Source organism: Uloborus diversus, chromosome 6 (genome assembly GCF_026930045.1).
Source record: "Uloborus diversus isolate 005 chromosome 6, Udiv.v.3.1, whole genome shotgun sequence".
NCBI lineage: Eukaryota > Metazoa > Arthropoda > Arachnida > Araneae > Uloboridae > Uloborus > Uloborus diversus.
In genome coordinates, this window is record NC_072736.1 from 135996076 (window position 1) to 136012993 (window position 16918).

General features: G+C 34.7%; 1 protein-coding gene across 1 annotated transcript in view; it reads left to right on the top strand.

Annotated features, from left to right (window-relative positions):
* LOC129225001 (QRFP-like peptide receptor) overlaps positions 1–13003 on the top strand; it is a 189969-nt gene extending 176966 nt beyond the window's left edge. The window contains exons 2-3 of the mRNA XM_054859548.1: positions 8244–8736; positions 12607–13003. Of these exons, the coding sequence (XP_054715523.1) occupies positions 8244–8736; positions 12607–13003 (890 nt within the window). The remainder of the gene's footprint in view (positions 1–8243; positions 8737–12606) is intronic.
* The last annotated feature ends 3915 nt before the right edge of the window (positions 13004–16918 follow it).

A 16918-nucleotide genomic window follows, 5' to 3' on the forward strand; every position in this document is an offset into this window, starting at 1 on the left:
TAGACAGTTGGAAGCAAATTAACCAACTTCATCGATATGCTGGAAAAATTAAAAAAACAAATACAGTCGGATCCCGACTTGCGCAATGGATGCGTTCCAAGACCCCTCGCGCATGTTGAAATTTCGCGCTGTGTTTGGAAATTTTTTATAAGCATACCCAATTCTTTCAGACATGTGTTAACACCCCTCAAGTTTTTTCAAACTATTTCTTATTTATATATTACCGTATCTTTTATAAAGAACCGACTTTTTACTGTATTTTAGAAAAAAAAACATTACTATTTAACATAAATTATTGTTATGAAACTCAAAACCAATGATAGGCATGACATAAAACAGTACGGTACTTACATTAAGTACATTACTGCATTATAATAGCACTGAACAGTAGATATCGTAAACTTAATTATAATTTTAAAATGATAAAGATGATGGTTTATGCAGTGTGGGAACACCCCTCTTTCTGGCCTTTTAAAGCCACAATGAAAGAACAGCTCTCCGAGCTTCCGTATTAAAACTAAACTCTGAACGTTTATGGATTTCCTTTTCTTGAATTTTAGTTGAGCGCATCGAAGATTAACTGAGCCACTCAGAAGCCAATGCGGTTAAGTCCAAAACACAAAAATTGAGAAAATTAATGTTTTTTGATACATTAGTTTTTAAAATTCTTGGTTTATTAATTTAATTAGAAAAGTGTATAAAGTCTTTTTTCGAGGTGTAAACTCTGCAAAAAAAACAAGATATGTACAGGATGTGTAAATAAAAACGTATGTATTTGTTGAAATAATGGCAGCATCTTAAAAATTTTAGGACTTATACCTTTTGGCAGCTGAAAAATATAAGAAATTTATTTGAAAATAATAAAATAACATTTATTGTCATAAGTTTTATGTTTATTCATCATAACAAACATCATCTTCTTCCGAGTTATTTAAATGTAAATTTTGATATCCACGTGTTGTCCTTAATGTCCTGTAAAAGTCGTGTTTAATTGGAGGTATATACTTTAATAAACATATGATGTCTTTTTTTTTTGTTTCTCTTGAAATTGTTCTGCCATTAGGATATAATATAGGTTGAGTTATATTTTTTAAATTTACTGGCCTACCTATGTTTGTTTTTATTTATATCAATTACATGAAAGATATCATCGATATCATCCTCGTCAAAATTATGTTTGAACTTAATGCTGCTTGGGTTTAACCTTTCCAATTTTATCCATCTCATACTAAGCCAATTGACTGTCAGTCCACTTGTTGATTTTTTTCTGTTGGTAACAGCTTCTTCAAATGGTTCCAATGAATTAGAATGAAATATCGTATCACTTTCACTGTGTTCTATTTCCATTGACATTTTTAGTTTTTATACCCTTACAATAAATCTGTTTTATTGTTTTAAAAAGTCAGAGTTTTTACAGTTATTAAAGAAAATTTATTTAATGTTTTTGATAACACAATAATTTTCGCAAACACTTCAACGTAATATTTTTGTGTTCTGATGCACATGCATAAAACTCAAACAATTCTAATTTTAAGGTAACGGTTACAGTTACTACAAGTTTCTTGTTTTTCAGTGTTGCCAACAAATATCGAAAGAAGAATAATAATTTAATTTTTATTTCAAAGTTTATGTAAAAAAATATTGATAAAAGGTGGACTTATTCACAATGGCTTCTGAAATTATTATACAATATATTCAGAAGCTATTAAAAAAAGGCCTGTCTAACATAGAAAAAAGTAACCAACGAGTAAATCCTTTAATAACTAAGAAGAATATTATTTATTTCATCAAAATTTCTAAAAATCAAAAAATATCAAAAAATGGACTTAACCGCAATGGCTTCTGAGCGGCTCAACTCATACCTAGCTTTCGTGCTACCTTCGAATTACTGTTTAATTGTTCAAGCATATCGAGAATCTTGGTCTTTTCTTTAATGGGGTGAGAAACTTTCTCTTTTTATTTCCACTTCCCCCAGCTTTAGACAAAAAAGAGCGTTTGGGAGCCATTCTATTTTATCAGCGTTTATATGTAAAATGAAAAAGAAAAAAATTGAATTTTGACATCTTGAATTCAAATTATATTTTTCGCAATCACGAGTGTGTGTGTGTGTGTTTGTGTATGTATGCAGGCATGAGTGTGTAGGTATTTGTGTGTGTAGGATATGGACGCAACCTGGTGACTGTTTTCGCTAGAGGAGCAGAATCGTGAGGCCGCGGCCGGTCGACGGTGGTGTAGCAGAGGGAGGTGGCGGGAAAATAAAATCATAGGAATTCAAAACGGTCAAGTGAGAACAATAAGCAATGTGATTACTCAAAAAAAAAAAAGAAAAAACAAACAAACTAAAGCAAAGTGTTGTTTAGACTAATATAGTGTGTGAACTTCCGCTTTCAGAGATGCTAAAGGGATGAAAGTCCATTCACAAATCCAATATTTAATGTTAACGAAACCCACTGTAACTGCAGGCGAGCAATTTGTGTCCGCAATAAAAAATTCATTACTCATAAAAAAACTCGTGTTATAGCCATTTTGGCGCAAGTCGGATCGCGTTGTAGCGGGATCCGTCTGTATACTAAATAATGAATATTTATGATTTTTTCAAAACTCGTTTTTTATGAACACTCGGTTATAACGAGCAAATGTCACAGTCCCTTCAAACTCGTTATAAGCGAGTTCGACTGTAACAAACTAGCACTCCTTACAAAATCAAGGAAAGACACTTTCTTTCATTATCAAGGAAAGAAAATGTTCATAATTTCACTCACTTTATGATGTCTTTTCTCACAAAAGGTTCTTTTTTAGCTTCTATACGTAAAATGAATTTTTAAGCTTTTACATTTGCTTCCACGACATCCTAAAGCAAAATTAAAATGAAGTACTTCCTAAATGGATAAACTTCGTTTCCAAAACATGAATTGGAATGAGAATTCTTAGAACCCTTTTTTCGGAAACAGGAGTAAATTAGATAAGAAACGTCCTCAAATTCCATCAGCTATTTAGGAGGATGTTTTAGAAACTTGTTTCTCTTTTGATCTTAGAAAATAAAATAAATAAAATAGAACGTGTTAATGGAGACGCCTTTATGTATGGCAGAAAGACAGAAAAAATATTTTGGCGTGTTTAGGATGGTAGTGGTGTAAGTCAACATAACTTAGTTTCAGTTGAAGGTTTTGTGAGAACATCTTCAAAATAAATCAGAGTAGTGCAGTAAGTGTGGGTCCTCTCAACAGTTTTGCGTTATTGATGGTGTATTTAAAACGTTAGCAAAAAAATCATAGTAGTGCAAATGATCCTTACTTAGTTTCGAATTAATGAAGGTTTCGTAAAATCATCTGCAAATTAAATAAACAAATAAGTAAGTAAAAAAAAATAATTTGAATTTTGACATCTTGAATTCAAATTATGTTTTTCGCAATCACGATTGTGTGTATGTAGGCGCGTGTGCTTGTGTGTACGGGTTATGTGTATGTGTGTGTATGAATGTGTGTGGGGGGGGGGTATGTGTATGTGTGTGTAGGCATATATGTTTGTGTCTGTGTGCATGCATGAATGTGTGGGTAGTTGTGTATGTGTGTGTGTATGTGTGGGTGTCTGTATGTATGCGTGTGTGTGTAAGTGTTTGTATGTATGTATGTGTGTGTATGTGGTTGTGTGTGTATGTGTTTGTGTGTGTAAGTGTGTGTTTGTGTGTGTGTGTATGTGCGCGCGTGTGTGTGTAGTTGTGTATGTATGCGCGTGTGTGTAGGACATGGATGCAACCTGGAGACGGCTTTCTCTATAGGAGCAGCATCGTGAGGAGCCAGCCGGTCCACGGTGATGGTGTGGAGGGTGGCGGTGGGAAAAATCAGCGTAACGCCAAAAACAGTCAAATGAGAACAATAAGCAATCGTGATTGCTCAATAAATAAATAAAACAGTGTTTGAACTTGAATTTCAGGAGAACGATCTGTATTCTAAGATGAGTACAGTCTTGAAACCATAAATTAATATCTATATGAGACTTTTGTTATCAAAACCAGATCAAGCTTTCAAAGGATTGTTTTTCCACCATTTTATGCTTTTTTTGTCTATATTACCTAGCCCACTAAACGATTTGGGATAGTAAATCTCTTTTAATCAGGTCAGAAACCCCAGCTGTGACCCATAGCCCATGATTTTACCACAGTGCCACTGTAAACCCATCAATGAATAACATCAACTACATTAATATGGTAATGAATGTCTAAATCAACTCGCATATTTGATTGCACAGGATTCACGGCATAAACTGAGATACCGCACGAATTTATTGGAATTTGAATGAAAAGTCAAATAGAAAAGTAGAGCAAGAGCAATTGACTTTAAAACCAGCTTAAAGCAAATTTTTTTTATCTGCAAATGATTAGACAATATAGGTAAGTCACAGTAAAGTCGAATATCTTTTTTTTTTTCGATATCGATTTTTTTTTTTTTTTTGGAAAAATGAAGTGGGCAGAACGTGACATGTTTTTTCTCACCTGTTCTATAAAATAAAAATAAATGGATTGTGCAGGTTTTGATACAAACGCATCATATGTAACTTGTTTTATAAATACTTTAAATGACTTTATTGATATTCTACATTTGCAATGGGTTTACTGGAAGGCAAATACATGCAAAGGACTGTGATGAGTTAAACATAACCTAAGTCTAACCCATAAGTTAAGTCTAATCCATGTCTGGGCTTTCAGTTTATTGCATGTAGTTCTGCCTTAGTGCTGACTTAAGGGCGGTGACTTACTGCTTAAAATTAACAAGTGTATGATGAAATTTAAAAACACCTTTAAAAATGCTTTTACTGATGACGTGAGTTGCGGAAAGCGTGGAAAATCCGTATTTGAAGTTTTCTTCGTTTTTTTAAATGACACATTGTAACTATAATTCCATGCTTGCTTAGGTTCAGTCTTCAAAATCATTGGTTTACTTTGAAATTAGGTTATATAGTTACTATTATTCATTTTAATTTTTCGGCACTGATTGAAAAACTTGTTAAGTTTAAAAAGTCCATTGTTGACAAACTTATACTTGCTTAAACTCAGTCTTGAAAAAGATATGTAAACTATATTAACATGATTCCCTTTATAATTACTATTATACTCCTTTTTTTTGGCAACGATTATAAAGCTTTTCTTATTGACCTACCAACCCACCAATGATAGTTGCTCAATCCATTTGCATGAGTGTGAGATTTTTACGTAAACTTTAATCCCAGAATTTTAAACTTTGGCTCCTAATTGTGACATATTCGAAATCATAAGGAACATTTATGTATCATAATATGAACTATCAATATTTTTTTACCGGTCCGTCAAAGTTCCGTGAATAAAGAGGAAATGCAGTGAAATCCCGTTATAAAGAATACCAATACAACATAATTAAATTTCATTCCCGATTTAATTTCTATGCATTGCTTAAATTACATTATAGTGAAATCCCGTTACTAAAAACTTCAAGGGATCACAAATTTGGTTCGTTGTGACGGGATTCCGTTACAATGAAATTCAAAAAAAAAAAAAAAAATGTCATAAAATTAAATCAGTACTGAAATTTTATTTTGTTGAAATGAATATTTCGTTGTATCGGTATTCGTTGTAACGGAATTCCATTCTACAACGAAAATTCCGTTGCAACGACCAATATTTGCGGACTTTTAAAGCTAATTGTATCGAGATTTCACTGTATATGACTTAAAAATGTCACATCCGTGCTAATGGATGGAGCAAAGTATAATAAAAGCATTACAAAAAGAAACCCAAATTCACGTTTAACTCAAATTGTAAACTTTTTGACCTACACCACTATCATTCCAAATGTATCCGTCCAAATGTCGAAGCAGTTAGTGCCAAAGTTTCAATTCCGAATCGAAGGAGATAATGGAAGGAGAAAAACATGTTGCCAGTCTCCAGATTATAATAAGAAAAGGATTGAAAAGAGTCAAGCTTCAGTCGGAAAAGTGCGATTTAAAGTTTTGATGTCTTTTGTGCTTCGCTTTTGCATGCACAAATGCAACGGCGACATTTTGACACCTGTTCTTTTCCTATTTTTCATGTCAGAGATAAGAGCCTGGAATTGATTTTTCCAAAAGTTGTGTTTGTCGAAATTTATTTTACGGTGATATTATTCCGCTGTCGTGTTTATCAGACTAGGGAGAAAACAAAAGTGTCTGAAATGAGTTTAAGACGGATTCAGGATTAGTGTATCGTCATTTTTCGTGCAGCAGTCTAAGAATTATAACTTACTTTATCAACTTTTCGTCTTTTTAAATTGCTCTCTGAAGCAAGTCTGTTCTGTTAAATTATTATTTATGTTGTCGTAGTTTTAATTTACAATTTTTAGTTACAACATCAGGACTCTCAACTGGTCCCTTTTCCCCCAATAAGTTCTTTTTTTTTAGTTTCACGTCCCTGAAAGTCCTTAAAAAAATGGTCCACGTTTCTTTTTAAAATTTTAGTTTCATTTTGAGTTTTCCCTGTAATCTCTTTTATCCATTTGTACTTTCTTTGTAAAAAAATGTGCGCTGTAGTACGCTGTTTACACTTGTATCACGATAGCTTCTTATATTGTGAATAAAAGAGGATACGACAGCTGGACTTCAAAACTTATTGGTGCGCATAATAAATTCATTTACAATAGATTCTTGCTCTTGACAAAAGTAAATTTAATAAAACAAAATCCTTTCATTCCATTAATCGGTTGCAATTTACCGATTATAAAATATCATCAAAATGGCAAGTTACCTCTTACTGCAAATTAAGCAGTACATCCCTTATTTTAGCTATTTGAAGCTTAAATTAACATTGAAGTTTTGGAGACGTCAAAGAGTTTGCAATGGCATATGAAATGAATGACATCTCGTCAGTTTGCAATGGTACTTGAAGTGAATGACATCTCGAGGACATCGCAGCCTACAATGGCACTTAGAATCAATGACATTCTCGAACATCATAGTATATCAAGAACTTAAAGCTATTGCTAAGTTGCAGTAACTGCAAGTTATTTTTAATTTGGTAAGGGTTTATGGACCTCTCACACGGTTCGTTTTTTTTTAGAACTTAAATCCTATTTCGGTTCTGTTTTTTAGAATTCAGGATCATTTTCTCTCTTGCGACTAACTAAAGATCTGTTTGGAGCCATACATATTTTTTTTCATGTACTGGCAACGTCTATTCTGTCGTGAGTAAGTCGATGGTAATATTTGAAAGAAATTAGTTTTAGAGATATTTAAAGAAACTCCTTTCTGATTTCCAGCAAACAATAATGAAATATTGGAATTTGAAGTAATGAAATTGACTAAAAAATTGTTTTATTTTCCGTGCAAAACAAATAAACATTATTGTACGATAGAACTGAAATAAGATACATAACTGTGCCGGAATTCATTTTTTATTTTAAAACTAAGCGATATTTCCATTCTTTTCTTTAAATAAAAATGCCTGGCCATGGTAGAAAGCCAAAAAAACTCGTTTCATCGCTATTTTGAGTTTAAAACTATATAATTAAAGTTTTTTTTTTTAACTCGAGGTGGTCAAAGTCACCAACTAACTAGGGGATCACATTACCCTCCGCTCGCTATTTCTAACAAACAAGCTGATTAGATCAAAAAATACAACAGTAAAAAATGAAAATGCAATAATATTATTGCTTGCCTTTCTACTTATTTGTTTCTTAGCAACACTACTCATTATCTCCAATATTTTACTCTTTTGCTACTTACCATTTTGCGCATTTGTTGCTCAATATTGTATTTAATTGTTGCTTACTATTCTACTCATTTAGTTTTTAAAATTTTAATCATTTGTTTCTTACCATTCCATTTATATATATTTGTTGTTTACCATTCTACTTATCAATTTGTTGCTTACATGTTTAACACATTTTTATGTGCTACTCATTTGTTAGTTCCCATTCTGATTGCTAGCCAATTTTTTTCTTACCATTCTGCTTGCTGGTAGATTTGTTGCTTACCATTGTGCTTACTTGCCGATTTGATGCTTACCTGCTTAACCATTCGTTGATTAATATTCTTGTTACTTACCATTCTACTTAACTCTCAATTTGTTGCTTACATTTTGCTTACTTGCAAATTTGTTTCTAACCATGAAGTGACCTTGATTGTCGATTTGTTACTCATTATTATGCTTACTTGTTGATTTGCTGTTTACATGTTCATCCATTTATTACCATTCTATTCACCTGTTGCTTACTGCTCTCCTTTTTTTTGTTCCTCAGGCAAGGCCGTGCCGTACGTGGAGCTAACTGCGGCCCATGGTTCAATCCTGACCATCCTGGCCATCAGCTTCGAGCGCTACTACGCCATCTGTGAGCCGCTCAAGGCGGGTTACACCTGTACGCAAGTTCGCGCCCTTGCCATCATAGGGGGCGTTTGGGCGGCAGCTGCCCTTCTCACAGCGCCCGTCCTGCTCACCCTGGAGTACCGACGGGCCGAGTACATCGACGGGACCCTGGTTCCCGTCTGTCTTCAAATGGTCCGGGAACCCTGGCAGCGGTTCTACTACCTAGGAGTGTGCATCGCGTTGCTCTTCGCACTACCACTGCTCGTGCTGCTTGTGGTCTACTGCCACATAGGGAGGCACCTGGTGCTGAGGGGTGCCCGGCCGCCCTCTTCTTCAAGCGAAGAGAGTCAGATGAGGGCGCGCAGACAAGTGGTTTGCATGCTGGTTGCCGTGGTGCTCAGCTTCTTCGTCTGCCTCATGCCCTTCAGGTGAGTACTGAAGTGAAAAATGACCACATCGGATTCATTGCAATGAGATCTTACCTCTGTTCGCTAAGCGCATTTTCATGTACAATTTAAAAGTCAATGTTAACAACAGCGCCCTCTTATGTCCAATCCGTGAAATATTTTTGAAAACAAGTACAGCATTCCAGAACTGTCAGTCGAACATACGACTGTCTTCACCTTTCTATATCTCACAGTTTCACTGTTACGTGATTTCAAAGTGGGGGACTCCTTTCTGAAACATCCTGTCCTTTTTGCAATGATATTTTTAGGTGAAATTTTTAAACAGCTCTATATATGACATCTAGGTTCAGTAGTCGTAACAAGCTGTTTGGTAATTGCTTGAAGTCAGCGTTTCTCCCGCCTCAAGCCCTATGATGGGTCAAGAATGCTATTGGATAGCCGCATAGGGCAGCGAAGCTAGAGTCTTTTAGTCGAACCGATTTTGGGGCAAAAGAGTCACAATCGGTCATTTTCCTCGAAGGTCTGCAGCTCTTCCATGGCTGCCAAATGGGCCGATTTTTTAGCAAAAGAGATGAAGTCGGATTTTAAATATACCATGAACCGACCACTTTCCTTAAGAGTCTACATCTCTAACATGGGTGGAAAGTAGGAGTCTGAGTCGTGTAGTCGCAGTCGAACTAATATTGGGACAAAAAAGTCGAAATCAGGAAGTCAAAATGAAATGATTTTGGGGTAAAAGGGTCGGACTCAGAGGTTTTAAATCTTCAGAGGAGTCGGAGACCAGTCGATCACTTTTCGTAAGAGTTTGCAACTCAGTCATGACAGCGGAGTAGAAGATTTCAAAATTGCACGAGTCGGAATTGGAGTCGATCATTTTCCATCCAACTCAGCAGCCCGGTGGCCATGATAATTTTGTTGTTTTGCATTGCTCATTTTCTGAAGGACGCCAAGTTGAAAGGGCAAACAAAAATTTATTTTGTGAAATAATGAATAATTATTTATTTACGTTTGCTACGTTATTTAGTTGAAAAAAAAAACAATAAATAGGTAGAGATAGGAAGATCACAGTGAAACTTTTTTTTTTTTTTTTGAGCATAAATTATTTGCCCCTGTCTTTTTGTAATTGAGACATTAATCGTACATTCTGTTGAATGAAAAGTCGCCAGTTTAGAAACTTGGCGAGAAACGGAAGGTACCATACGACTACAGCGTCTGCATGGGACAGGACGTCTATTTGCAAAGCGTGTGAAAGATGTCTTCTATTCATTTCGAAACTCGCTAAATTAGGCTACTTTTCTTAAAAATATGGCAAACTTTCTGGTCTTATAGTTTGCTAATAACCAAACTTATTCAGTTACAAATTTATTCAGTTTGGCAACCAAATTAATTCAGTTAAGAAAGGAATCATTTACCTCTGCTACGTTAGTCTTCACCATTTTTCCTGAGGAGGAAATATGAACCTACCAAAAAAAAAGTTTTGGTAATAAGGTGGTATCCTTCAGTCAAAAGTACTACTTTTAGTCATTGAAATGGATAGAATGAGCAAAAAAGTAACATGGACCCGGAAAATACTTTCCTTTTCCACACAGTTTTTTTAAATTAATTTTTTAAAATTTCCGATTTTTCAAACAAATCGTGGTTTCGATGACGTCACAAATGATGCACTTTGCCGCATCTTTCTACTACGTTTCCACGTTATGATAATCAAACAGCGAATTAAAGTTGCGCTCTACGCTTGCTACCAACCATATCGTTGCCAATACAGGTGAGTAAAGATGCGAATTGAATATTTTGTGCACTGTGAATGGCAATACGGAATGGCATTTCATTATTTGTGATGTCATCAGTAGAAGCCGTAAACAATGAACGCGCTCCGATTTAAGTAATTTTTTAAAAATATTAAACGTAAACAAATTTATCAAAAAATGGTCAGATCCTATGCTTTTAAGCATGCCCTTTCAGAAAAAAATACTTTTAAAACTTTGGCAACGACCTCATTGTTTTATTTACTCTTAAAGTAAAATATTCTTACCAAAGAGCCACAAGAATTGTGTTTTAATGAAAAAAAAAAAACTAACTAGGTAGAAATCGAAAGAGCATAATGGTACTTTTTTGTTTGTTTTTTAGGCGCATAAATTACTTGCCCTCGACTCTCCGTTATCGAGATATAAGATCGTAAACTCTGCCGACATTTATGAAAAATTGAAAATTTAAAGATTTGGAGAGAAACGGCAAGTACCCTGCGATTACTGAGTCTGCAAGACATTCATTTGCAAAGCGTGTGAAAGATGTCTTCCACCAAAACTCGATAAATTAGGCTACTTTTTTAAAAACTTTGGCGGACTTTCATACCTCATAGTACGATTTTAGGGAGACGAGAGCAACACATTCATTGCTTCCAAAAATATGTTTTAGTATATTCTTTCAGTTCTTACTTATTTAGGTTTTTTTTCTCCATCACATAATCGTATTTTTTCCTGGTTAAGTGGCAGTTTATTAATTTCACTGCTTTTGGAACATGCTTTATTTTAAGTCAAACTAACTAACAGGGTCCAGCAGTCACACATTAAACCGAATACAGGCTCTCAATAGCAGTACATTTTAATCATAATGTCCAAAGTATGGAGCTTTAATTAAATAGCCACTGAGGGGCAGAAATTTCCATTTTCCTTTACAGTTGATTGGATTCGAAAGGAGGAGGAATATATTTCGAGGAAAATAAGCTTAGCAATCTTTTTTGATTGTGTACATCGCGAAAATGGCATCTTTATTATGCCGACAGAAAATTGGTCACAGTCAGATGAATGTCCGTTGCTGCCAACAAGTAGAAACTACGCCAAATTCTCGGTCGTAGGTTGTCTAGTGAAATATTGAACTCTAAAGCGGAATCTCGTCGGCGCAAATTACCTACTGTGCCCGCACAAAATGCCATGCATATGCACGAACCAAAGGATAGTGAAGTCAAGGAAAGCTTTTACCGTTTTATTGTTCTTTAAAATAAATGTTTAAATGTAGATTGTTTAATATGATGAACTTGCACCAACTCTATAATTACTGCACGGCATTGGGATTCCGATATGTGGTAATCCAATACCTACCTAGTACGTACCACTCTTTACCTACGTCTAGGCAGAACTATATCTGCACTGCGGCTAACTGAGTGGGACACCAAGTAGGCAATGTGTGCCACCGGAGTCAGGTCTGTACCTGGATCCACTGTGCCTAAAGTCGTAAGTGGATTGAGCTGTTCCTGAAGGACGAGAGGGGCCCCGGCCGAAAGGCCAGTATCCTGAGAAACCCTAGATGGTAGTGCATGGCAGGGGTCCCTCATTGTGTACACCTAGTACGTGCTCGTTAAATCTGTAGTTTCGAATGTTTTGTGGTTCATCGCTACCAGTTACCTTGAGTGCAGGGTTTATGGAGACTCTTGATAATTGGACGCTCTTGATAACTATGCCGAAATTCTGGAGATGGTGATACGATCTAATGAAGTCAAGTCGGAATTTTATCCATTTGGGATCTTGCTATTTCAGGATCTTCTTCTTTCTGCATTAATTCCTTCTCGATCAGCAAAAGGTACCTTAGATTCCCAAGTGGCATTAACAGCAACAAAAACAGCACGCCAAATTCTATCTCAAGAAAATTGAAGATAGTTTTGAAAGTTTCATTTTTGTACTGCAGTAATACAATTATAACTTATATTTTTATTTATATGGTTTCTAGAAACTTAATGATTTTGTATTGTAACAGTTGCCAGATTTTTATCGTTGCATTTTGCAGTATGTTTGGAGTACCTCGAAGTTTCGTTTTGGTGTCGGAAAAAAGGCTACTAAATTTATATGTTAATGTAGTAGCCGAAGTTTTATTATTCTTTCGTTCTTTCCTCCTTAGGATCTTCACAGTGTGGATCATCATCACTTCCCCTGAGGACGTCGCATCCATTGGCATGGAGAACTACTACAGCCTGCTCTACTTCTGCCGCCTCCTCCTCTACGCGAACTCGGCCCTCAACCCCATCCTCTACAACGTCATATCCTCGAAGTTCCGGAATTCGGTTATCCGGCTCCTCCGGTGTTCCGCGCCCGTCTTGCTGTCCAGGAAGGTGACGAAGGGCACCACCACATCCAGCACGGCGACCTCTGGCGGCAGTGTCAAGAAGGAGTGTCTGCTGGCGCAGCACCCCTCAAATCGGACGAATCAGCACCTGCACTCCAAGTGGAGTAGAGGCTCTAAGTGTAGTCATCAATCACTCTTTGGCGATAAAGTTCCAGAGCCAGAAAATGTGTAAGCGCTTTGGTATGGGCTTGTCTCTAATTCTTGTGTAACGGGTTCATTAAATTATCATCAGCTGCATTAATTTATTATTTTTTACAAATGGGAACACTTAAAATTCACATTTTTGAGGCTCACAAAGCAGGGACTTTTAGTTCATAGTCCTGGTGACTTGAGGATCTGAATCCCGGTGACTTTAGGCATTTTGACTCTTGAGATTTTAATCCATGAAGATTGTGTCACTCCGGAGCAGATGTGTGACGAAAGATTGAGGGGAGGAATGAAAACACTCCCTTCTAAAAAACACTACACTAAATTCTCACTCGTGTGCGGATTATCCTTGAAGTTTGAAAATCAACTTGTCAACCGACTCTTGAGGATTTCCAATGTAGTTGAAAAATAATTAAAGTTTTTTTAATGGAAGGACAAAAATGAACATTTCTAAGTTGTGATACCCAAATTGGTAAACAAACGCACAGAAAAAAAGTTTTATTGGGAGCATCTGCTTTTCAAACTCATTATTCTTCAAATCTGAATCTTGCGTCGACGGAAGAGGGTCCTTGTTCATTTTCGATTGTAGGAACATTGCTTAATTATCCGTGTTTTATGATAGTCAGTAAATCCAAACACTAATGCACGGATACCTGGATGTTCATTGTGTCTCTTCACTGTCTGGTGATCATACAATGCCTAACAGGATTGTATATTTTGATTGTGATTTAGTGATTGTGTAGTGCGTGCCACACAACAATACTCATAGGACATGTGATGCTACAGCCCAAGAAGGTTGTGTGATAGTTTTTACTATTTAGATTTGAGAGGTTTGTAGATGTGGTAAGATACAAGTCAGTGAACAGAGTAAGGTTCAGAGTATTTGTCCCATCCCTTCTGGAACGAGTGAGACTTAAGGAACTTAGTACAACTGTGTCCTTGAGTAAAACTTGTTGTCAGAACAGTTGCTGTTCTCATTGAGAAGCATTGATATTTTGCTAATATCCTGTCAAAGAATATTTAAGATTCGTTGATAAATGTGCTTCTGTAAGAGCTTCAATTTTCTAGAGAATATCTGTAGAACTACTTCACATTATTGTTTAGTACAAGCAATTAACAAAGAGTTCAATTAGACCCTAGATCTGGTTGTAGAAACGAACTGTTTGGTAATTGCTTGTAATTTTTCTGAAAACCGTTTAACACGAAAATGGTTAACATAATAAATCGTTAAAAAATACTTTCTGAAAATTGTTGTATGTTTTTTTTTTCGCATGCAGGATGCAGGTGACAACTTACGCTTAAGTATGATGTTAGCCGTAAACTATTACTACATTTTGATAGAAAAATACAACCACTCCATAAAATGAATGCCTTATAAATGTCAAAAAAAAAAAAAAAAAAAAATAGAAAACAATCACAAATTTAAAAACGAAATGTTCAAAATCTGTTCCGCTCATCTGTAAGGAAAAAGAGATAGCATAGACAACATATGCAATGTAATACCATTCGAAAGCCATGAAAGCTAGCAAAAAGTAATGATGGCTTGGTTGCAACGACGGACAATATGGTAAATTACAGTCAACATTAGATTCATATCTACAAGAATTTCCCATATGTGTTTCGGCGGTACAGAGAGCCTCTTTCTTATAGAAATGAAATAATTCCAGTATTTTGGAAAAAGGAAATTATTTTCAAGTTATGTTTTGTAATTCCAAAAGATGTGTTGTCCATTACTGTTGCTAGTTACTCATCAGACATTAATTTAAAAAAAAATATTTCGCAGCAAGTTAGTACTTTTTACTTTTAACGTGGTATCTTATGATTTCTCTGTGGTAGGAAGCATGGATGGAGGCAACGACGGCTTCGAAGGATTTTAATTGCGTCGAGCACAAAGGAAAAATGAGAGTCAAACTGGCACTAAAAGAGACTGGTGAAACTTTATGCTGTTATCAACTGAGCTAGTTTAATCATACTAAAGTTTAATATGTTTCACGAAAAATGTTTGAGAAAAAATATCATGCAGTAATATGCCTTGCTTTGTCGCATAAGGTTGTGAAACGAGAGCTTATTTCGTTCGGTGGTAGTTTGAACACCAAAAATGTTAATTAAATCAAATTACATTCCTTAGCATAAAGAACATTATTCTGTAAAGACAAATATTTTATAATCATTTCAAATTTTATGAAATATTTTGTAGCAACTTCGGAAATCACAGCTTGATCGGCGGGAAAAAAGACGTGCAAAAAGAAAAGTATTTTGCTTCCAACTAATCATAAGTTAATGAACAAATAATACGTATTTTGCTAAAATCGCTGACAATTTTAATTTACCAAATATTATATTTTTGTTTTGGCATTACTAATGAAATTTTGTAAACATCTCAAACAATATTAACCATTCTAATGAAATTTGCTATTGCATTGTTATTTAATTATCGTTTTATTCATAGCAAAGTTTAGTATGAGAAAATGATGAGTTAAAAATAAAACAGAAAATGGCGACTTGCTTCAAACTGTGCTCCAGTATAAGAAAAAGAGATATCTCTAGACTTTTTGGATAGCGGCGCAATACAAAACTTATCCGCAAGAAATAACGATGAAGTTTCAAATGTTACTTGATATGCTTCTTTATGGTAACTTTAGAAATTTTGTATGAGAAAAGAAATGTTTTTATACAGTGTGTTTCAAGCAAATATGTCATCACTCTTGCAAAAGGTTGTTCAAGAATATTTCTTTACTGTTATGTGAGATATCTTTTGCCCTTTATATTATTCATAGGCTTGATCTTTTTGAAGTAATAACGTAAAATAAAATTCTAAAATGAGCTACAAACATAATCCGAAATATAAAACAAAAACAGATTAGTGCGGATTTTGCCTTTTTTTTTCATGAAGGATATTACATAAATAAAAGATTCATTTTGTTCATAAAATAAAACATTTATAAACAAAAAGGAATCTGATTACTCAATATAAGGGTGCAGAAAGTGTTCTTTCTAACTATTTACCGGCACTTCGTCAAGTTAAACTATCAAACCATTAATATAAAAATCATTACGTTTGCTCCTAAACAAACATTAAATTGAACCCCTTTTTGGAATAAAAAAGCAGCTGCTTGCTGGAACCAAATTTAAAAGTTGATTTTATAAAACCACTGACTACTATTTTTGTGCTATTGAACTAGTAACAAAAATATTGCTGCCACTAATATTATGAATACGTTACAATTTACGTCCTTAGTTTTTCTTAAGGGCAATAATGACAAATTAAAAACATGTAATGCTCCGCTAAAAATAAAAATAAATAAATAGAAAAAAAAGAAGGAGCTGAAAGTGCTGTTGTCCGTAAAGCTCCTTCATTTCATGTAATTTAAGAAATGCAATAAGAATATAATTGTTCATCAGCTGCTTGTAGTGTAAACGGGTTTTATCGAAAATTCCTACCCTCGACAATATACCGGGTCCTTCATATACGTGCAAAAAGTTAAATTAGTAAAAATCTGCAACTCATTACTGAAGTATAACAAAGGATTACATCATCTAGAATTATGCATACGTAACAAATTACGTTTAAAATAATTAAAATGCTTTCAGAAGCTGTGTTCCAAAATAAAGGTCCATGTTTCCTTTTCAGTTGATTCTTTTTTAGAAACTTAAAATATTATTCAAGCGCAAACATTAATTAATCATCATAAATTACGAAAAATATCCTAATCTGTTTTATGCACTCTTTCTATTGTTTTAAAGGGGAAAAAAAGAGAATAATACTGCAAAAAGAAAAATAAAAGTCTGAAACCATTTACACACCTTTTTGCATTAGTATGAGAAAGTAACTTTTTCTTTTTTTTCCTTAACACCAGAAGAAAGATTATAGAGGGGGACAAAAATGTTTTTTTTTTCTTTGGCACCCCTTGTTTTAGAACTCATTTTAACTATATTCAGC